The 25,020-nt window shown below is 37.4% G+C and overlaps 1 protein-coding gene across 1 annotated transcript in view; it reads left to right on the plus strand.

Moving 5' to 3' along the window:
- The window catches only part of USH2A (usherin), a 484,310-nt gene that overhangs the window by 270,864 nt on the left and 188,426 nt on the right, over nt 1-25,020 (plus strand). The window contains 1 exon segment of the mRNA XM_088132494.1: nt 2,191-2,370. Within this exon segment, the coding sequence (XP_087988620.1) occupies nt 2,191-2,370 (180 nt within the window).

Here is a 25,020-nt window from a genome sequence, read left to right on the forward strand (position 1 = left end):
TCCCCCAAATGCCCAGATTGCTCAAACAGATCTATAGGGTGTCTGGGAACTAGGGGTAAACACTTTCACCTCATGTGACTGGAAGAATGGTAAAAGAGTAAAACTCTGGACTTGGTTGTTTTTTTTTTAAGTTGCCTCAATAAAGGTAGTTTTAGCCTTCCTACGGAGATAGTGGTGGTGGTGATGATGATGATGATTTATTAAACTTGTATGCTGCCTGATCTGGTCTACCTATTGGAGCCAACAGAAGAAGCAGTCCAAGGTCTCAGTCCAGACCAGATTTTCTTAAGCCAGTTTTGAGTCAAGCCAGCATGAGCACAGGACAGGAATAACTTAAATGTTAAATGTGGATGTACCCTTAGAATCATAGGAATCTATATAAAAATTGAATTAAAAGGTGGCTAAATAGTTGCATTTGGTTCAAGAATTACATAATCTTAGACTCGGAAGGGGGCATAATTTCAAGCCCATCCTTAGTTCAGAAATCTATATTGTAGCATCTCTGACAGACAGCTTTACAGTCTCTATCAGGAGACTCCCCTCCCCCCATCTCTAGAATATAGATCCTATTGCCAAACTTCTCATGGTAAAAGTTTTTTTTTTTTTAATTTAAATATTTTAACAAGTTTTACGTACAGAAATAGAAAAATTACAAAATACAAAAAAGAAAAGAAATGCATTAAAAACTATGAAAACAAGGCACACACATACCCAAACAGAGAAGCTTTTTGTCTTTTGGGTTTGTTTGTTTGTAAATCAACCAGAATTTGTTTTCTTCTCTGCTCAAGACTGAACGCATCAAATTCTCTTAGTCTTTTCTAGGATCTAGGTCTTAATCCTTTGAACATCCTTTGGTAGCAGTCTTCCCCAATTCTCTAATTTCCCTATTTTTAAACCACCATGATCCTTCCTATAAACGTCTCAGGGTATGAGCCCTGAAAGTTAGCAGCAACAGATATAGGGAGTTCACAGTCTTTGTCATGTCATGTATGGAATCAGTTTGGACTCTTCAGCACTTTACCAGAGAATAAAAGTTCTGTGTACATAAGAAATGGATTGTTCCAAACAAAAGCAGGAGGTTCAAGAAAAGCCATGAAGAACTATGTGAAAATGGAGGTTAATCAAGGATCATAAGGTTCAGTCAAAATAGGGCAGGACAAGAATATCAATAGTTTAATTTGGTGGGATGAAAGGAAAATTTAGGATGTTCCACTTCCTGATTTATTTTGATTTGGCAAGTCAAGTATGCATCTGAATACCTTAACAACTTCTAGAAGACATCCCCTTTAATTTACTCAGTAATGGAAGCACATAAATAATTAGACTCTGATCCATCTAGTGTCTTTTCTGTTTCTTGCAGTTCCTAAGTCACCATCTTATTCTTGATCAAGGTGTCAGGCTAATGTTACTCATGCCTGAGTACTTGTTCAAAAAAAGAAGAAAAAGCAAAGGGTTACACTGCTGGCTATATCTGAGTATCTGATAGACTTAATCCAAGCAAAATAAATTCAAGGTCTCCACATTGTGCTAGTGCTGGTCAAGCTCTTTGACCCACCTGACACCCCCCCCCCGTCTGTGTCTGTGTATCTATCACCATCCTCCAGCACCCTTTATTTCCAGAAATCCCAAATGGGATCTCTTGTTTGCTTAAAAATAAAAAAAAATTAAAAAGGTGGGTGGCTTCAATTAACTATTTCACTTGCTTGGAAAAAATGCCAAAAGTAAACAACATAGCAGAAAGAGAAAAGGGATGGTTCAGCTGGAAGTGGGGTGAGGGAGACTAAAGGAGGTGTCAAATAACATTCTGATAAATTTTTGCTTTGTAACTGATGATAGCCTCTCCTCCATGGCAGCTCTTTTGTGAAAGTATCCACAACACTTTCTCAAAATTCCAGATGTTGGGGAACTCTGGTCTCCTTGAACCCTTAAGCTTGTAAACAACATTGTTATTGGACTTTGGTGCCTAAAACACCAAACACCCTAATCATATGATTTTTCAACTAACAGTGTGCTGGCTTTATGATATTTACTTGTCTAAATCTATTATCTTCAGAAACGTTCTAGCTATAACTTCTTAGTATTATTTTTAATTTCCTGTTTAAGCTATCCTTTTAGTACAAAAAATATATATACTATACATATTTTACAGCAGTTGAAGATTTCAAGTTTTTTTCCCCCTTTTGCTTTCAGCTAATGGCAATTACACCATTTTAAATAGCACACAAATTTTACATATCGGCAAAGAAGCAAATGTCTGGGTACCCATTGGAGGACTAATCCCATTTTCAAACTACACAGTGGAAGTGAATGCTTCAAATAGCCAAGGATACGTGATCAGTGACCCTGTAATAATCGCTCTACCTGCTGGTGGTAAGTATAATGAAACAGTCTTATTGTCTATGCCCTCTCTTAGTGATACTTTACATTTACTATTTGAAGGTACATGGAGTAGGGGTGTGCTGTCACTTGCCTCTAGAGGACATTCCACTGCCTGGAGGTAGAACAGAGAGAAACATAACTATAGTAGTACTTTCATCAGCCATTGTGTTGGTGCTTGGAATAAATTTTCACAGATAACTCTAGGAGATTAGCATGCATTAATGTGTTGTGGAAGCCAGCTTCTTGTTCCTGATATAATGAGGCATCCTCTAAAAAGTCATGGTTGGATGCTGTGTTATTGTACAGAAGTTCAGAGCATGAAGCAAAAAGAATCAACTGATTCATGTGATTCCATACATTATAGTTCATTAGATGAATTCACATGGATTCTTTTATCCTTGTCTTGAGATAGTGGTACTATTTTAATGTATAGGATTGTGGTATACATATGTGAAATGTTTTGAACTGAAAAGAAAAAAGCATTGCATAATCACTAGGTTTGATTCTTATGTTTTTCAATGGTTTATTTGTATCAAGAAAGCTATCTGATGTCTATATCAGTGTACAGTAGTGGAGAAGAAAACATTTTAATTCAGTGAGCCAAAAATAGTGGTTGCCAAAGGAAAAGGCAGAGTATCCAAGATAGTATAGTCATATGATTATGCCAGTTTATTCTGGGAATTATGATATACTGTAGTTTCTTTCATCATTTGTTGTTGATTACAGTTAGGAAATGTATCACTTTGAAATGATCTTTTTTATGACCTTGTGGTACTTTAAAAGCAATACCTCATTGATTAAATAGGTTTTAGTTCATGCTTCCTTTTACTTAATGATCTGAAAGCATATTATCCTGATTTACACATAAAATCACGCTGAAAAGCATGTGGCATTCAGTAGACTATGTGTATTTAAGTAGAATTAAATTAGCACTGAAAGTTATTAAGATCTTCCATCCCATTGTCCCATGGACTATGATTTGAACTGAAATGAATAATAAATGAACCAGCACATATGAGAAAAGCCCTGATATATAAGACATTCTATAATCTGTATTTACCTTGCCACTATGTTTTATTATAATATATTTTTTTGACTGCACTAGCACCCAAGACCTAAATGCACATTTTAAATTAAATAGTAAACTGTAGCATTTTATTATAAACAGTCGTTAAAAGGAATTTATCAGAATAGCTTGCTAAAATTAGTTGAGTCCAAGTTTTGATTACTTTGTTTGGCATGTCTTAATTCTCCTGAAAGAGAAGTACAGGCAGTCCCTGGGTTAAGAACACCCAGTTTAAGGGTGACCCATAGTTAAGAATGGAGCCTATTGTAGCAAATACGAAATGATTTGAGTTAAATATACAATGGGTTGAGCTCATTACACAATACTATTTATACAGTATTATACAATAATATTGTTCCAGCTTACATACAAATTCGACTTACGGAGAGACCTTGGGAACAGAACTCGTTCTTAAATTGGGGACTACCTGTATTGCTTACCTGTTTATTCTTTAGCTGTTTCCCTGCCCAATATCAGGGTATAACTCTAGGAAATGTTTCTATTTGGTGCCCTAGAGAGTAAACATACACTGATGCTGGAGTTTCTCTACTAAATTGATATATCATGTTCAGCCATCCACGAATCTTTTTGGATGGTCTTGTGTATCACCAGCTCTGGCTGGCATCCTTGTTTATAACTGCAATATTGAATACAAAAACCCAATGAAGGTCCTTCAATATTTCTATCAAATGAATACTTACACTTAAGATTAATCTTTCCCTATAGCAGCTCTAGGCCAGGACTAAGCCAAAATTGTTCACTATCACCTTGAAATATTCTGAAGGAATCATTTGTTCCTACTTTTCTTTTACCTTAATCTCTAATAAATTTAATAACCTACACTAGACAATCCACTTGAGACCTATCCAAAATTGTAACGTAAAAGTTCTAAATTTGTAGCCAACATTCATCTAGATCAGTGTTGTCCAAACTTGGCTACTTTAAGATGAGTGGACTTCAACTCCCAGAATTCCCCAGCCAGCATGGCTGGCTGGGGAATTCTGGGAGTTGAAGTCCACTCATCTTAAAGAGGCCAAGTTTGGACAACACTGATCTAGATTAAAGTGGGCAACTTGCAACTTGCAGTTCAGATCATGGGGTAATACTGATAGTGATCAATTGAGACCTCTTCCTTCAAGTCTTCACAACTCCCCCCTCCCCCCAGGCATACAAATTATTTGTAAAGGAATGTGGCCTTTAACAGCAACAACAATAATAACAACAACAGGTTGTCTAGCATGGAACAGATGATGAATGGGCAGCTTAACAAACCTTTGGAAACAGTTTCTGGTTATCTGAGAGGGGTGGGGAAGCATGAAAAAAATAAAGTATCTGGAATAATATCACAGCTTTTAGAAAGTGCAAATGAAATATTGTTCATTTTTAAAACTGCACCTTCAAATGCTCCACTTGATGACAAAATGGTAAACATGTTTAATATTTATTTTTATTTTTTTTACAGTTAAAACTTTATTTAACAATAATACAAATATACAGAGAGATATAGTATATTCATTTCCCTCTATTTTAAAAGTACATCAGCAGTATTCTGTACTTATTATTTTAGTCTTATTATAATCCTTTTATTTTATTTAAAACAAGGGTTATTTTCCGAAGAGATATTATCTATAAATGGACAGATAATTACTGAAGTTATACAATTAATGCTCAGTATAACATTACAGTTAGTCCTTGGCTTACATCCATTCATTCAGTGACCATTTGAACTTCCAATGGCACTGAATGAGTGCTACTTCCAACTGGTTCTCAGAGTTCTGACCATCACAGCATCCCCCTAGTTACATGATTGCGAGCCAGGTGCTCGGCGCCTGGCTTATGATTGTGATGTCTCAGCGAGCCATGGTCATGGGATTGCAATTTCCAACATTCCCTGCCAGCTTCCCACAAGCAAAGTCAATGGGGAAGCTAGCAGGAAGTTGAAAATCATAATCACATGAGGTTAACAGCCCACACAGTCCTCACTTAACAACAGCAACGGGGCCTGCCAGAACTAATGTCACTGCAGGCACAGTCACATGATATTGAGCCCTATGATCACAATGTTTAGCAATGACAATTCTGGTCCCAATTGCTGTTGTTAATCTAGGACTACCTGTAGTGAAAGATACCACGCAGAGTATATTAATTTGTTTTCATGATATAAAAAAGAAGTATTGGGTTCTCTTCTTTTCCCTGGTTTTATTAGTGACTTGGATGAATAGAAGAACAGAATTGCTATAGTGTTTTGCAGATTGTCCACAGTTGTGTAGGACAGGTAATTCTGTAGAAGAAAAAATACAATTCAGAATAATTCTGAGAGGCTAGAGAAATGGGATGAAAATGACAAAATGAAATTTAACAGACACAGTTGTAAAGTTGCTAAGAGGATAAGGATTTCAACTCTTAGCAGAACCTAGTGCATTAGTATTTTGTGTATGTGGAATTTGGGTTTTAGCTTAAGTAATGGTTGACATCAGCTGTCCCTTAATTTGCTTTAATCTAATTAGTTATTTTAGCTATTTTATCAGTCAAAGCTGTATTAATTAGCAACTGCTCAGAAAAGTCAGCCACAAGTGTTCATGTAGGCAAGTGAAAGAACCACCAGTTAAACTCAGCATCGCATTAATAAACTGAAACCAAGAAAGGAAATGATCTTAGAGTTGCTAGGTAAAAGAAACCTGAGAAGTTTTGCATGATGTTCAAGTTCAGAACAAAGGCATTTATGAAGTATATAAATTTTAAATACACTGCATTTTGCCTCGAGACTTTTTTTTTCCAGATGAACTGAAATCTTGTCTGGAACTGTCTTTGTTACATCAAAGAACTGCATGGAAAGCTAAAAGAAACCAAAGAAGCATAAAAGGGCATAGTTTAAAATGATTAGTGACAATTTTTATACAGCAGAGAAAGATTTTTTTCTGTCTCCTTCCACCTCCCCCAATGAATAAATTCATCCCATTAATCTTGTCCTAAAATGTTTCAGTAGAAGTTGTTAAAAAAATATGAAAGCAACATATTCATCGATGCTCAGCTGCACAGACACTAGTGTTCAGATACTTCTAAAATAAACTCAAATAGCAATTAGCGTTTCAAAAATAGCAATTTGCCCTAACCTGTAAATAACAACATTTGAAACATAGGTGCTCTATAGAAAGCTGTTTTAGCTGTTGCTTTTCTGAGAGAAAGAGAAAAGAGGATATAAAGAAAAGAGTTGCTCTTCTACATATGTTTCGTGGTGCTCCCAAAACTCAACAGCAAAAGCAGCAACTTGAGACATTTGTCTTCAAAAGGTACCAGGCTGCTCATAGAATTGCTATTCCCAACCAGCTTTGGATTATGAATGGAAGACCAGTGGCCAATTGCAGGGAAAAAAACCTGCTGACACTTGGGATGCATGGGCAGAAGGCACATCCTCCTGTCCTCCTAAACCACAGCATAAGCATGTCATGGTGGGGTTTTATATGCCATGTCTGTGATATTGCCTTTGGGCCATCCCCAGCCCACAGCTGAGGCCACTTAAAATAATTTTTTTAAATGGTATTCCCCTCTTCTGCCAATACAGTTTTTGCTGTGGTTAAGATCTGACATGCCTTGTTGATAATGTGGATGCTGACATGATCAGATGAGATATATTCAACTCCTGTTGGCCACTTTCAGCTGTTCAGCAGTATGGGATTAGATTATCTGAAGCAAAGAAGCAGCATCTTTTTTCAATTCTTTTCCGTATATTTTTAGTGGAAGAGGGCCACCTTGAGTTAGGGGAGAATTCCTGTACTACGTTTTCAGTACAATTCGTATGTTGGATCGCTTTTTATTGTTGTTGTTGTTATTTGATTCTCTATATTAATTTCTTTTTATATTTTTATTCTTTTGATATTTGATTTATTTTTTAATCTGGTTCTCTTTGTGGTTTTTCCCTTTTTAAATTAAAACATTTTTTCCTTTTTATTTCTACTTGACCTACAGAAATATTGGGTTTTTTATGTGCATTTTTAAAATTTGTCATGTACAGTTTTATAGAATGGAAAAGGTAATTAATTTTTAATAACTATAGGGCATTTACTAATTACTATGGCCCTACTAAAAACCATCCAGATGTTATATCTTGGTTTTTTGAATATCTTTTTAGTTTAGCTGTGGATAATTATGGCTGATAGATTTTAATCAAATGTTGAATTCCGTGTTAGGCAGCAATATTTATCCAGCAAAACTTGATCCCTATACGTGTCAGAGTTTAATTTAGGAAATATATGACAGATTTAAAACTTGAACAACAGAAATTTATATATTTTTAATACCATATAAGGTTGGTTCCCTATTTGATTATATTTTAGTATCTCAATTGGAAATTGATTGGATAGTTATATAGGTCTTATTGCAATATTTCTCAGTACTATTTATTATAAGAAGAAATCCTGTTTTTTTCAAGGTCTGGTTATAGACATTCTATAGTTGGAATGTCTTTAGAGCATATATTTTCGGTCGTGCTATTGCACAAGCTTCATGGAAAAAAGAAGACTAAAAATCTGATCAAGAAGATTTGAAAAATAAAGTTAAGGAACTTTCACATATACATGCAAACAACCTACAGTGGAACTATATAAAGCTTTTATGTCTGTTGAATTGGAATGTAATTCTCTTTATGCATTACATAAAGTTTATATATTGCATAAGCAGAGGTTTTGGGAGCAAAGGGAATGATCTCATAAAAATATTAGCCTTTCAATTGAAATAGCAACAACAAACTTATTATTTCTACTATTAAGTATCTTGGGCAAAGTATATAATGACTCCAGTCTACTAAATCATATCTTTATTTTTCATACTCAATGTTACAATCCTAAATCAAAGGTTAGAGCAGAAGTTTAACATTTTTTTAAATAATACAGTTCTGAAGATTACACAAGAACTGGTTTATCTAGTTACATCTGTATCTCTTCAGGGAATAATTGGTTCCATTAAATAAACTATATCCCAGTCCTGATGGTCATCATACTGACTGGTATAATAGATGTATTATTTTTATTTGGTCATTTATTTATGTTCCTATATATTGTTAGAGGTTTACTCTGGTGCTTGTTTAAAATAATGTTTTTTCCAGCTTTCTTTAATGTGCCTAGCAGTTACCAGACTTTTCAAGGCTGATAAAAGTTCTGATGATTATGCAAGCAATCATCAGATTTCCTTGTTAAATGTTGATATCAAAATTATCAAAGTAACCCTAACACTTAAACTACAGGTGTTATTACCTTCAGTCCATCAGAATCTGGTTTCATCAAAGGACAACAAACTTCAGATAATATTAGATTACTAACTAATACTTCAGTTATATATTTAAAAAATACAAAATTAGTATTATGCCATCAAATCTGGAGAATGACACATTGGCCAACCAATTGAAAAAGGTCAATCTACATTCCAATATCAAAACAAGGAGACTTAACAGAGTGTGCAGACTCTGTTACAATATCCTTAATTTCACATGCTAGCAAAATAATGCTTCGGAACATCCAATGCAGATTAGAGGCCTACATGGAAAAAGAAATGCCAGATGTTCAAACTGGCTCTAGACAAGGCCAAGAAACACAAAACATTATTGCTGATGCATGCTGGGTAATTGAGAAAGCCAAAGAATACCAAAAAGATGTCAGTAAGTGCTTCATTGATTATAGAAACGCCTTTGATTGTGTCGATCACGTCAAGCTATGGAAAGTACTCAGAAAAATGGGATTCCCAGAACATATCACAGTCCTCATGAGAAACAGGTCAGGAAGCCACAGTATGGACAGAACAGGATGAAACAGACTAGCTTCAGGTTGGCAAAGGAATGTGACAAGGCTGCATACTCCTCCCTTATTTATTCAACCTCTATGTGGAATATATATTAAGGGAATCTGGCTTGGAAAAAAATGAATGTTGTTTTAAAACTGGAGGAAGAAACATCAATAACCTGTGCTATGCTGATGACACTACTCTGATAGCCAAAAATACAAAGGATCTGCAAGTCCTAGTACTAAAAGTCAAAGAGCACAGTGAAAAAATGGGACTAAAATTAAATATAAAGAAACTAATGACAACAGATAGAACAACCAGCCTTAGAATTGACAATGAAGATATCAAAGTGGTAGATAGCTTCTGCCTTTTAGGATCAACCATCAGTAGTAAAGCAAACCATCAACAGTAAATAAATTTAATGATAAATGAATGAATGAATGAATGAATGAATGAATGAATGAATGAATGAATGGTCAAGAAATATGCTGCAGACCAGCATCGGTAGAGCAGCCATGAAGGCCTTAGAAAAGATAGTTAAATACCATGATGTATCTATACCTACAAAGATCAGAATCGTGCAAGCCATGGTATTCCCTGTGACACTCTACGGAAGTGAAAGTTGGACTTTAAAGAAGCAGGATATGAAGTGTATTGATGCCTTTGAACTTTGGTGTTGGAGAGGTCTCCTGAGAATACTGTGGACAACCAAGAAAACAAGCTTATGGATCATTGAACAAATCAGCCCAGAATTCTCACTCATGGCACAAATGACCAAGCTCAAATTATCCTACTTCAGACACATTATGGAAAGACCTAGATCTCTGGAAAGGCTGTAATGCTGGGAAAGGTGGAAGAAAAAAGAAGAGGATGACCAGCAGCAAGGTAGATGGACTCAGTTACAGTGGCGATGAGTGCACTATTGAGACTTGAAAGAGGTTAGGGATAGATTGTCATGGAGAATATATATGTCGTCGCTAGGAGTCAAAAATGACTTGATGACACAGTCAATTGGTGGACATGGAAACAGCCTTTGATATGGTTCAGTGGAAATTTTTGGGGCAAATTTTAGCCATAAATAAATAAATAAAATTATTAAGCAGTTTACATTGTGGCATTCTAATATTTCAGCCAGGGTGATTAAAAATAGAATTTTTCCTCACCTATTACAATCTTAAGCATGCCTTTATTTAATTTTATAATGAAATCATTGGCTCACTTTATAAGGCAACAGAAGAACACTCTGAGCATAAAGGTGGCTGAGTTGAATGCAAAATGTTATATGCTGATGATACAATATATTTTATTAATCATTATTAATGTGCTCTTCCAAAATGTATTGATATAATACAACAGCTTGATTAATTATCAGATAACTCTTTTGTAAAAAGCTTTTGGTGTTTGACTACTTTGAAATATCTTGGAATAATTATCTCACCAAAAATTCTTTGTAGATGCAAATGCTTTTAACTGTTTACTGCTGTGCTTAAAAACAGAGCTTTTCTTAATATGTATCCTCATACATTTTTGTCTTTACTTTCCTCCTTTTTTTCTTTGCTTTTTTTATCACTTTTTTCTTTCTGCATATTAAAGCAATAATGTTTTAAAAATCTGGCAAATACTACATCCTCAAGAGGTCATTTCTGCTATGTCTAGGAAGGTACAAGAATGGCAAAGGTACTTTTTCATGCTGTAACCATAGCAAGTTTTTTTTCCCCCAGCCTTAGATGATTGCAAGGGACGGGTGGCAGTGATGTGATGCTATTAGAGAAGGCAGAACAATATTTCCAGCCACCTTCTGATTATGCTATTTGTAGTCATTGGTGTTAGCAATCTGGATTAAACAACTAAAAACATTTCATTGTCTATTGGCACAAGTCTAGATGGCTCATTAATTGCAACCAGCAGCATAACAACAGGGTTTTCCACTAATTAGGTAGTCTGCATTCACACTTGCCAAAATCAGGTTGCTTCTATAGGTTAAGCAGTACTTTTCACTGCTTTCTAACTTGAATGATAATATGCAACAGCACAGAACTGACAAAGAAAAATTACGCTAAAGAAAAGTGGGTTGACCATACTCAGCAAAAGGGATCCCTTTTGTGAGAAACACAATTTCTCACGGCTTATGTGGAAGCAGTTGCGTGCTTCCATGCGGTTTTATGCATTTCAGGCCTGTTGGAATGGGAAGGTTTGTTTTTTTGTTGTTGTTGTTGTTGTTTTGGGAAAGCTGGGAGCCGTGCATGGGTATCAATGGTTGGGCAAGAGGGGCTCCTGCCTGTCCACATTACATTGCACCAGCTCCTTGGAGGAAATCTCTCAGGAAGGATGGTGCACGGAAACATGCCAGTACCCTGTGCCACATACATGCAAAATGGTGGCCACCATTCTTCCTCAGCAACTGGTGGCCTGCCAGTTTTCACATCTGAAGAACAGCAGCTGCCATTTTGCACATGCACAGAACATGGTGCCTGCCTTTTTTTTCTTTTTCTTTTTCTTTTTTTTACTTACAAACAGTTCTGCAGATGCTCTGTCAGCTGTGCATCTCCAGCCATTCTTAAAGGCATTAAGAAGCACTTGAAATTAAACTTTAAAATTCCTCATGAATTTCCTTTTTGAATGGTAAAATAGTTTTGCTTTGTACATGGATGGATGGATCAACCTGTGAATTATGTGGGCTCAGTAGCCTCCAGACTGCATCTGGAGGATGGATGGACGGACGGACAAATGGACAGACAGATTTTCTGGTGAAGGGAAAGCAACAAGGAGGTTACTACAGTGACGTAATGTTTTTTCTTAAAGAAAAACTTTCTAATTTTTTGTATTATACTTATGTTTATATTATATTTATTCTTTACTCCTGCCAATATTTCTCTTTCTCAGTAAAATATCATCTTAAGAAACGATCAGCAGAAAAGGACCTCAGGTTTTTAAATATAAAATAAACTGTACAAATTCATTTCTTACGCTGCATGGATTGATCTGCTAGAATGAAGGTGTTAGTCTTCTGTTTTTGGTTTTTTTGTAATCTTCAGGTGCAGTGAGCCAAGAAGCAACTCTTAAGGCACTGAACATAGCATAGGGAGCTCTGAAGTTTCCTTTCTTGTAATAGGCTCAGTAAACTCAAGACATAGTCATGACTCTGTAATGTTAACATACTCACATGTGGGTTTTATAAACTAAAAACTAAAAACTAAAAACTAAAAACTAAAAACTAAAATACAGGACTTCCATAAGCACATCCTGAAGAAAGAATTGTAGGCCTTGGCAAAAAAAAAAAAAAAGATGTCAATCATTGATACCTCCCATATTAAATGAGAGGAGAAATAGTAGGACAGTATTCTTTATCTTCCACAAATGTTTTCTCTCCATTTACTTTTCCCCAGTTTTCAGAGCAAAAGTTCTGTGACTCACAAGTCAAAGCCAACCCTGTCTGAAATGAAATAGTTTGATATGAAACTATAAATGAAAAATGAAGAAAGAAAACCTTTCAGATAGTTACCTGACTTCTGAAGATATGCATCTTTTTTTTTTTATCCACACTCAGTCGTTACCGACTCTGTGGTGACTGCTTTTTTGGACGAGTCCTTTTTGCAGTTTTCAAGGCAAGGTGTTTCGGAAGTGGTTTGCCAGAGCCTCCTTCCTAGAGCAGAGCCCAGCTGGCGAGCGCAGGAGGCGAGGCTTCCGTTGCTTTGCGCCTTTTTTGGGTGAGCGCGGCTTCCGCGCTACCAGCAACTGCTCCTGACTCCTTTTGCAAGGCGCCGCCAACATTTTTCCTCCCAGTGAGAGTCCCCATTTATCTACTCACGTAAGTTTTCAAACTGTTGGGTTGACAGGAACTGGGGAGGAAGCAGGGGCTCACTCTGCTGTGTGGAGCTGGGCTCGAACCACTGACGTGTCGACCATTTCTGGCTGGCAACTTTCAGCGTCATTAAGCCGCTGCGCCACCGCGTCCCCACTATGCATGTTTATATAATGCAATATAGGAGTCACATTGCAGTAGGTTTAATATTGTTTTGTCATTGAATTTTTATAATATTATAAATGTTGCCAGATCTTTTGGCAATAAGAAGGCATCATCCAATGACTCACAAAGCATATACGGGGCAGTCTGGAGGCTACTGAGCCCACATAATGCACAAATAGATATGATGCCTTACACTGCCAAGCTAAGAAAAGTGTCCAAGTAGAAAAACAACTAGTCTTTTAGTTTATTCCTACTTGTTCACAGTAGCATTGAAACAGGAAGCTATGATCAAGCTATTAAACTCTTCAAGCCTTGACTGAGCTACCCCTCTATTATACATAGAATAAATTTTCTCAGTACATGAAGAGTGGCCAGTAACACACTATTTAAAGCTAGGCTTTAGCTTCAAGTCCATTCTGATCATGTCTACAGTGGACGCCCAAACTGTATTGATTTACATTTTGATACCAAAGTATGTTTACAAATTATTTGAAGTCACATTCGTTGTGCTATTACAGTTATAAAAGCCATGTTACCCAATATACAAATGAACTGTACATATAATACCACATAAAGTGATGGATATACTGCATTTGTCACTCTGCAAGTATGCTGTGTCAATAGTGTTGGATTTTGACAAAGAAGTGTAGATTCATGATGGCCATAAAGTGATTGTCAGCTAAACACCCTGAAATTTGAGAGCTGTTTGATCTCATTATGCTGGTAAAAGCCCAAGTAGCATCTATAACTTGCATTAGCTTCCGATATATAAATGGATATAAATTTCTGGTATAAAAATGGATGGGAATTGCAGATTTTGGGAGCAATTACACAGAATAAAGTACCAATTGTGCTAAGCCACAATATGATTTCTTTATTTTGTTTTCTTTTTTGTTTTTTTTTTTACTAAGCATGGTATGCAAATTCACCATTATGGCTTACTATAAAATGCCAACTAAAGTATTATGCTTTGTCAAATGTTTAAAAGGTACAGCAGGAAAATCTCAGAATGCAAAGATTCATCCACAAAATTGATTGATACTGCTGTAAGAAGCCAATGAAAAAAGTAATTAAAGAAGTTATTCTCAGCTTGCTCTAGGGCACCATCCAGTTTAGTCTTCATTGGATATCCATTTAATAAATTCATGCATTACAGATAATATTGAGCAATGCTTTTGTATTGACCCCATTAATCCTTGATACTTTTCTTTGGAAAGCTGATGAGTCCATACAGCATGGTGACCCAGGTCCAAGTCCCCAGCTGACCACAGAACTCACTGGGTGACTTAGGGACAGTATCCTTCAGACCAACCTCTTTTAGAGGGTGATTTTTGCAAGAAAAAATAGAGGAGACTATCATGAATTCTTAAACAAAGACATATTTTAACTGCATGGGTCACAGACTCTGGGTGGGGTTTAAGGAGCTCCAGGAGATAAAGTAGCTCAAAAGTGTCATTGATGGAAAATATATTTATCTTATTTTTATTTATTTGTTTACTTAAATTGGTAATAGCTGCCAAACTCCAATGGACTCTGGGTGGCATCCAAAAGCAAAAAAATCCATAAAAACAGATAAAATATAAAACCACACAGACAGCCCAGGCTAAAATTATCTAAAATGTACACATATCAAGTAAAACAGCCCCCCCCCCCAAATACAATAACACACTAACCACAAGCCTGGTACCAAAGTCAGGTTTTAAGAGTTTTCTGGAACCCCAGAAAGAGGGCACTGTCTTATCTCTTGGGGGGATGCTGTTCCAGAGGGTTGGGGATGAGACAGATAAGGCACACTTCCTTGGTCCTGCAAGATGACAACATTTAATCAAGGGGACCTGGAACACACCCACTCTGCCAGAATGTATCAGGTGGGCGGAAACAACTGAAGACAAGCAATCCCTCAGATATCCAGGCCCTATGCCATTCAGAGCTATAACCAGCACCTTGAATTGGACTCAGAAGTCGAATGGCAACTAATGCAGCTTTTGTATGGTGCTTGTTACTGCTCATGCTGCTGCATTTTGAATCAGCTGTAACTGCTGGATGGCCTTCAAGGACAGCCTCACATAGAGCAAATTGCAATAATCCAGTTGTGCCAATAGAGGCGAATATGTGTAGCTCAGGGTTGAACTGTGGAGTCCTTGGGGTTCTCTGAGCTTGGAACCAAGCTCAGAGAACCCCAAGGACTCCACAATCCAGTTGTGAGATGACCAGGGCATGAGTAAGTCTGAAGGACCTCCCAATCAAGGAAAGGGTGCAACTGGTGCACCAGGTGAACCTCTGCAAAGACCCTCCTGGCCACAGCTGCCACCTGCTCTTCAAGCAGTAGCTACAAGTCCAGAAGGACCCCCAAGTTGCACACCAGTCTTGAATGGGGAAGTGCAGCCCCATCCAAACCCAATAATTGTAACATCCACAACTCATAGGGGCCAAACAGCCACAACCACTTAGTCTTGTCAAGATTGAGCCAAAGTCTGTTGTGAGACTAGGCTGAAGCTGCCATAACCTAAAGATGAAGCAGGCACGTAAGCAGGGAGGACAAAAGCCAGGAAACTTATCTATGGGATCCCTTCGGGGAGGTAGATAAGAAGGAAGCAAGTCATTAAGGAAAAACAAAGGACCTGAACCAGAAAGAGGAAGTTGGGCCTGAGCACATGATCTGAACCAGAAAGAGGAGGTTGGGCCTGAGCACATGGAGGCCCTCGCCCCAATCCCATCAACTTGTACTTTTGGGGATAAAAGGGGTCCCAAAGCCCGCCCATTCTGAGTCGTCTGAGTCATCTGAGTCTTCTTGGTCATCTGAGTCATCCAGACTTGGCGGCTTCCGTCCCTCTAGCTAGTGCCTGGCAGCCTAGTTGGGAAGGACATGGGTAAGTGTGTGTGTGTGTGTATGAGGAAGAGCAAATATACCTTGCAACCAGTAAAGTTTTGCTGTTACTTTAAATTCACTGGGTCTCCGTGTATTACAAAGAACCTCTCATGCCCCAGTGTTCGGTTGGAAGTGATTTATGTGTATCCCCAATTATTTCCCCGCTGTTGACCAGGGCTGTGTGTCTGTCTGCTCCAGCCGCACCTATCTGGAAAACCCAGGTAGAAAGCAAGGGGGGCTGACAAGATCCGCGTGCCTCAGCAGGCTGTGCGTGTGTGAGTGATTTGTGTGTATCCCCAATTATTTCCTGGCTGTTGACCAGGGCTGTGTGTCTGTCTGCTCCAGCTGCACCTATCTGGAAACCCAGGTAGAAAGCAAGGGGGGCTGACAAGATCTGCGTGCCTCAACAGGCTGTGAGTGTGTGGGTGAGTGACCATAAGCCGAACCTGGGAGCAGCATCTGTAACACTGTTCTACCCCATCCAGACCCAAACAGCCTCCAGACACTGGGTCAACACATTGATAGCTTCACCTGTGCAGCTTGGGACTGAGATGTAATCTTGGGTGTCATCAGCATACTGAAGATACCAAATCCTGAACCAGCAGATGACCTCACCCAGTGGTTTCATGTAGATGTTAAACAGGAGAGAGGAGAGCATTGAGCCCTTGGTGACCCCACATGTGAGGAACTATGGATTCGATCTCTCCTCCTATCAACATTGAATAACAACAACAACAATAATAATAGTAATATCTGCAAGAAATACCATTTGCCTGCAAGCAAACTGGTGGGACCATAAAACAGACAAAGTAATAGAAAATGAAGAAGCTAAAGTGCTCTGGGATTTTAGAATTCAAACAGACAAGCACCTGCCACACAACACCCCAGACTTAACAATTGTTAAGAAAGACAAAAAAGACTGGATAGTGGACATTGCAATACCCGGAGACAGCAGAAGAGAAGAGAAAGAACTGAAGAAAATCACAAAATATAAAGACCTGCAAATAAAAGTAGAATGACAAAGAAAGCAAAGCAAAAGATAGTAACAATAGTAATAGGCGCCTTAGGTGCAATCCCAAAACATCTGGAGCACCACTTGAACGCCATCAGCATTTAATATTATTAAACAGCATCTGTTTATCCCAGGTCCTTGGGAAGGACTTGATAGGTGGATAAAAATGCGAGATCCAGTCTAAACATCTGGCTGTCTGTGTGACCAACCATAATAATTTCAGGAAACCTCTTTGAGCCTTTTCAAGATCAAGTTTCCTTACAGATTATGCTTGCGCATAACCAATGTAGCAATGGAAGTGGACAGAGGCCTACTGGGTTCTTCCACTGAGCTGGACTTTCATACTCACAGCTCCAAGGTGTGAGGTCTGCTGCTAGACCTTCCAGGAGCTGCATAATGTTATTTTTCTTTAGGCTTCAGAAGCACAGCCTTCCAGTGTCCTTGGAGCAGCCCCTACTGGACTGCATTATGTGGCCTGGAAGAGGTAGTGAACTTTCCCTAACCAACTGGTCCAGATCACACTAAGAAACAGTATACCAGTGGCCAGCCTCTGAACAAAAACTAGGGGATTCATCCAGGAAAACACTGGCTTCAGAAAACCAAGGGATGCACTGACCTGACTGAGCCAAAAAAACACGGTCAAACATTGATAAGAAACCCATATCCTCCTTCCTTCCTCACCTTCCATGAATTTCTGATGGCTGGGTATTTCAGAAATCATCAAGAAACAAAACTAAGACGTATAGAATGAGAATGAAGCACTTAAGAAGTGTGAAAGAGAAAACAAGAGTGATAGGGTCAAGAAAAAATGGGTGCTGAATGAACAAGAATTTAATATCCCAGTGGATGACTAGTATGAAGTAGGTATAATGGTCATATAGGGAGAATGTATGAGGTTGGAATCACAAAACAGATAAAGGAAGGAAGAGTGAATGGATTGAGAGGAAGGCAAAGTTGAATGGGTTGATAAAATATTCTGAAAGAGAGCACTGAAAAGTTTAAAGAAGGTGGTAATCTGGCGAAGCGAGGATGGATAGAAATGTGTGGAGAGGTACGTAGATGTATTTTCTTTTCTTTTTCTTACCTTATGCTTTTAATTTCTTACTCCTTTTCTAACACTGCTTATCCCAAAAAGGAATTGTGTGATGAGTAGTTACTTATGTATGTATGATAATATTTCTTTGTATATGAATGTGGAGAAAGCCCCTGCCAATTGCAATGTATTAAATTATAATTGAGAACTAACTCAAGGATCAAATATGCTCTTTGGGAGAGATCACTTTCTGGTAGGAAAAATGATTATCTTTTTCACATAGTCATATATTTGTATTGTATGTCTTGTAAATATCATTCCTCACAGTTTCTGAATTTTGATGTTTAATTTAACACAAAAGTCTTTGAGCAGCTCAATTGCACTGGGTGGTGGTGGTGGGGAGTTGCTGGCAGAGTCTCCTAGAAGAAAATTGAAATGTACATGTTTTTTCCCATATATCAGAGAAGTGCAAAAATCTAAACTGACATTTTACATCAAATGAATTATGAACTGTGTACTATGTACCTAAGGGAACAACAAGTAAATTAGATTTTTGTTAAGGGAGGGGGAGAGAGAAGCCAAATAATAAAAATGGGTTATATCTGAATTTGACGTGCAATTCAGTAGTCTACACACATGAGATTATAGATTGTTTTCAAATAGCAGATACTTTGAACAGATTGTGAACAAAGCAGGTAACATAAGATATAGTACAGCTTGAACATTACCCATAGTAACTATTGCTTGCTTATTGGATTTGTCTCATTGGAGCACATGGATGCTGGAATTCTTATGGATTAATACTAACAAGAACAAGAAAGGGACACAAAAATGTACATTTGAAAGATACATGGAAAACTTCTTATGTATTTGAAAGCTCCCTTAATTCTAAGATCTAGAATGTATATTTTGAAGGATATTTCTTTAAAAATGCCATTTTAATTCATGGGTTTCCATGATGCATTTTTCCCTACATCATTGCCCAACAGTGTATATCAGGTCCACAAGGAATAAACTTAAAATATTTTACATCTGACAGTTAAACCAGAGTCTCCCAATACATCTATAGAAGTAAGGGATGGTCTGTTGCACGAACTATTTTGGGTAAACCAAATAGTCTAACAACGGAAAACAATTATATAAGCACTTATTTCAAGCAGATTCAAAATTTGTTCTTCTTTACATAGCTGCATGAATGTCTCCTTTTTACTATTATAGAATTTCCTGCCATCCATTCAGAGAGTCATGCAGCATAAGACTATCAAGGTATTTGTGTTATTTACTGTAGAGTATCTTCTGACTTGCCTGCAGTATATCTTAAATACCTGTAGCTGGGGAGTGATAATGGAAGAGGATTATCACTCTCCTTTCCATGCTTGTGAATTTCTCAAATGCACCTGGTTGGCCACGGTGGGACACAGGATATTGGACTAGATGGTCCTTTGGCCTGATCCAACAAGGCTTTTCTTATCTTTCTATGTTTTATATTGTCACCTATTCCCACTGGGCGCAATGGGAAAGAGTCTTCTGCAGATGATTAAGGACTGAGATAAGCAACATGTATGAAGGATGGAGCAAAATTCTGCCTGATGACCTTATTCTTTCTGGTTTGATATGCTTCTCTGTACCAATGTTACATATCCAGATTTGTATGCTGCATTTTGATGCATATAGCAAGGATGCACATGGCTTCTGTGCAGAAAACCTAGAAGCATTAGAGGTCAAGGGCTGGAGTAAATGAATCTATCACACTTGCTCTTCTTTCATGCGTTGATTATTCCTACTTTGGGTCATTTGCACAAAGCTTTAGAAAACAGTGTGCTTTGTGTATGATTAGTATGTTAACAAGGGCATGCAGTGAACACCTGAGCAAAGATAAATTCAACCATTATATGGGAGGTGTTGTCTACTATAAAGACTGCAGATTACAATTATGAAGTTTTATGTTTTGTAGAAAGACAAAATAGCCCATAAAGAGAATTGTTCAAAGTCTTTCTGAAATTGATCTTTGAAGACTGTGATATGACCTTACTGATCTGGAAACAGCAGTTAGCCCAGAGTTAAATACATCCTTGTTCAACTTCTATCTTTTAATGCATTAAAAAATTGATTTGACTGCATTTCTCTAATTATGTTTCTTTCAATAAATCTATATTGTTCAAAACAAATGAGATTATACAGCTGTATAAAAACAGAAATAGTTCAATAAAAACATCAAAAGTAAACTAACATTAAAATTCAGGACAATGTTGAGGCAGATCAAAAAGCACTATAGCACAAGTTTAATCAAATGCCTGGGTGAACAGCTGTTTTAAGCTGGCAGGTGCAAAGATTAACAAACCAATCAATTGGCCCCAACTTTTAATGCCATAATAAGCCTCAGTATTATGAAAAGATACAGTTGTGTAATAATAATCCCATAAAATTATACTTGGATTTGTCTTCAATCTATGAATCCTTAAATGGAGGAGTAGATTTTGAGAAATTTTTGAAGAATTGTAAATATTGAGAGCTCCAGTAAGAAATTTACTCATTCATAAGTTTGGCTTGGCAAATGAGGTCCTTTGTAGATGCATTTTTGTTGTTGTTTAATTCTTGTTCTGGAAGCTTATTATTCTATACTTATTGGCTAGGTATCTGTTTAAACAGCATGACATCTAATTGGCTTTCCTGGACAGCCATAAATTCCATCGAGTGTCTCTCTGACATGTATTTATAATCATTAATCAGTCAACCAATTGCTTATTGGCATTTTTTTAAGTTCTGTGCATAGTTTAGCAGATCAGTTTCAGTAAGGATGATAAACATATAAATATGCTTGCAAATAGGAGTTCTTGTGTGATCTGCAGGCTCAGACAACAAGAATGGTCATTAGGGATGCTGAAAGTTCTGGCCTTGGGAAAGAAAGCTAAAGCGACTATCAATTCCACATATCAGCTACTGGAAGTGAGCACCAAACAAAACTGCCAGTCATATTTTTGTATAGATAAACTTACAATTACTTTGCCCGCTTGCTACACCATCACCAAAATTATGTTTTGGAATATATTTACAAAATTACTTGCAAGTAGTTCTTGTTCTTATTCAGAAAGGCATATTTCTTTCCACTGTTGTGAACATTTCAGTGCTTATGAGTTGGCCACAGCAGTGTCCTCTGGTGTACTACAGTCTGCCATGATTGTAGTCTCTTGTCCAGTGGAGGAACCCCATTTGACCATGGTCATGCTCAACCTGGCTACAAAGATGATTTATGTTGTTTCTGTTCAGTTGTTCAGTCATTCCTGACAGTTCATGACCTGATGGATATTATTTTGCCAGGATTCTGAGTAACTGCTTTGAGTTCTTGTAAGCTCCTGTTTGGGTCATCAGTCATACTATCTAAACACCTAGTTTTTGATTGCAATTCTGCTGCAATTCAAGATGCTGATTAGCACCTATAGAGTCCTTATTGACACAGGCCCAGGTTACCTGTGGGACTAACTATATATCTCTGTCTGCCCTATGATATCAGACAGGGTGAGCATGCCCCAGATCCTTTCAGTTAAACAATGTAATCTGATGGGACCCAGAAAGTGCCAGCCCAATGGAACAGTATGCCCCTCAAGGTTAGGAAGGCCCTGACTTTGCCAATTTTTTGTAGAATGTTTAAGACCTGGCTTTTCTCCTGGGCATTGGGCTAGGACACTGGGTAAAATGATCTTTGGTAAAACTGTTACTACTTGGCTGCATATTGTTTGTTCCTTTTTTTATTACAGTAGTTTGTTGTTTATTTTCATTTTTCATTATTGTGAGTCACCCAAGAGTCATACATGAAATGGGCAGCCATATACATTGAATGAATGAATGAATGAATGAATGAATGAATGAATGAATGAATGAATGAATGAGCGAGCAAGCAAGCAAGCAAGCAAGCAAGCAAGCATTGGCCTTTTTTTATTTCCTTCAATTTTTCCAGGTATCAGTCTTCTCCAATGACTTTTGTCTTTACATTATGTAGTGGTGGAAGAATCTGAAATCATTGGAAGAATTGGTCACATACATATTCTATTGCATTATTTAAAACCTTAGTTTCTTTCTTCCTTATTTATAAAGAAATGTCTCAGTTTTGATAAGTTCCCCAACTGAATGAAATTCTCACTTCTTGGATGATCTCAGTTCATTGAGTACAGCTTATACCTTCTTGCTGTATAGCTGTTATGAAAGGGGAGCTGTCAGGAAAAAAAAGAGATGTCAACCCAAATTTAGCTATAGACAGATGGCTAAATGCACAGGCTTCTGCCCCAGATTTTGAAAAGTCAGGCCTTCCAAATTCTCAACTTGGATAGACATTAGTATTTTTAAAATCTTAATTTCTTTCTGTTCCACTGATCAATTTTTGTCAATGAACTGAGTGACCTAAGGAAGAACTGAATGTATTGCTTAATATAGTATCATTAGCTTTATTAAGTCAGAGGAAGAGCAGAAGTGTTAGTGTAGCTCAGGGACCACATGTATACTTGGGATGGACACTTGTGCAACCTGGCTTTAGAGATTGCTTAACAGTTCATTTATTATGTTTAAAGCCTGCCTTTCCTCCAAGGAATTTGAGGTGGTGTTTAAGCATTTAACCTTTGTTTAATCTCCAAAGTAGCAAAATTGACTAGTTCGATAGCCTGTCAATTGTTCATGCTGTTAAGTAGGAATGAAATTAAATTTTGTTCCTCCATTGTACTTTTCCTATGTAATTGCTACATGCTATTTTGCCATGCTAATTGAGCATTTACTGGACAAGATGTGTTGATTCAGTAAGTTACTGGTGGAGTGTGGTGGTGCCCCTTGAGGGCTGTAGTAAACCTCAGAAAGAGCAGTTGAAGTAGTACTGTTTGTTAGAGGCAGTATATCATCCTGATAGATACATGACTCTTCTGTTAAAAATATGACAGGGAGATTATTGCTCCCTTATAATTATTGCTTGTGTATAAAGCTAGTCCTTATAGGAAACATTAGGACTAAAGAGATGAAAGGGGGCAATATTCCCACCAAGTTCCCATTCATAAAAAATATGTGAAATATTCTGTTTATTTTTGAATAATAAGTAGAAGTTTGATCTATGGTTGCAGGTAATCAGCTGTTCAGAAGCTCTTGATAAGTTTAACAGTTGCTTTGCATCGAGTTTTCCAAAACATCTTTAAAATTATTACCTGACAGAGACTCCATTTAGATCCTTGGAGTGCAATTGGGGGGGGGGGGGGGTGAGTGGAAGGTTGCCTTTCAAAAATTATATGTAGGTTATAGGTAACCTTTAATGCAATAGGAATAACCTACACTGTCCAACATATAAACCAGAGGCAGGTAACCTTTTGCTGACAGGAGCTGCCCTTTTTTTGTATTCTGAGAGACCTGCAATTTACTACTACAAAATTCGTTAATAGGAACTCTGGATTAAGACAAGGCAGAAATTTAATGCTGAGGCCAGCTCCTGTTCTAAAGAGAGAACAGAAAGGGAGAAGCAATGCTAGGCTCCAGTGCTCATTTCACCCTTTTTAAACCAAAGCTTATGAAACAGGAAAGGTGGGCACTGCGAAGTAGCTTTGAGGGCTGAATGATCAATAAATTCTCAGGATATTAAGTGTTCCATGTACAACATTTGCTTAAACACACCAAATTTCTGTTCTGATTGCCTCTCTTTCCACGATTTCATAACTGCTCTCAAACTTCTTTCAAATGTCAGAACTAGCATTTAGATGTGTTTTAGAAGTCTGAATTCTGAAAATGACTCCTAAATCCCAGCTACCAAGCTCAGTCAAAAGTACCAATGTACCTCTTACGTTCCCACTCTAATTGGCTCCCCAGTATCTAAAACAGCACATCCTCCATTTCAAAGAAGTCAGTATTAACTGTTAAAATAGTCTGAGTAAGATGTTCTGGATGTTCCATCTGTAGAAATTGCACTTCAACTTTGGTATGTCTTCTTAGACAAAGACCAACAATGAATTCCTTTCTGCACCAGGCTAAAACCTCTTTGACATTTTAGCTTAATTATTCCTTTTCTGTTCCTATCATTGTGATGGCTATTGTATTTTTATTGTTTTAGAACTTCACTGATTTCAAAGGTCTACCTACACCTACCCTGAAATGTGAATAAAAAAGTGGTTTGTATATTAATAAGTAAATGGTGCCATGTTATCATGCAACATTGTGCTTCTGATGATCATGTTTGGCTTACCATATTGCTGGAACTAGAGGTATGCAAGATGGCTTATAGTGCAGCTGGTAATTACTGAGAGCAGAAAAAGCAGGTATCCTTAGCCATTGGTTGTAAAGTTCATTTGCTAAACTCCCTCCTATCAGAGAGCAATTGTACTCAGGTGAGCTGAATCAGTTGCTTTCAGTTGATGAGATACATAGCATAACAAATTTGAGAGCATTACATCTTAATATATCAATGGATTGTTATTGGTATTGTGAAAGGAAAATTTTAGTAGCCTTCTATATGTTTTAATGTTAGTTTTGATTGCATTTAATAAAGCCAAGATAACTGAAATGTGACCTGTATGGCAATGACTAGAAGTAAGAGGAACTTGCAAAATGAAGGAAATTGCAAATTTGTTGATGAGAACAGAAGTGCCAGGGACAGGGCACCGGGACGTGCTGAACTTTGTTCTGGGAATGATCTCAGAATCATAATTGTGGTTTGTGGTTTAAAGGGATAAAAAGGATGGCATCCAAGTAAACGAGGCCTCTTGGTCAAGCTGTCTACCTGACAGCTCAGTCAAGTTGGTCATCGCATTGCAATGTGAATCTAAGTAGGTACCTTGTATGCTATTGGTTGAACTTTACTTGCTTATTGAACTAACATTTAATAAAGCTTTTAGAACTTTGAAGTGACTTGTTTTATGGTGTGTCTGCCTCCCGTGTTTAACATGGTTTTTCCCCTGACAGT

The sequence above is a fragment of the Python bivittatus genome, unplaced genomic scaffold (assembly GCF_059951505.1).
Source record: "Python bivittatus isolate LINGU-HERP-01145 unplaced genomic scaffold, Pbiv_v1 ctg000020_np1212, whole genome shotgun sequence".
Taxonomy (NCBI): Eukaryota; Metazoa; Chordata; class Lepidosauria; order Squamata; family Pythonidae; genus Python; species Python bivittatus.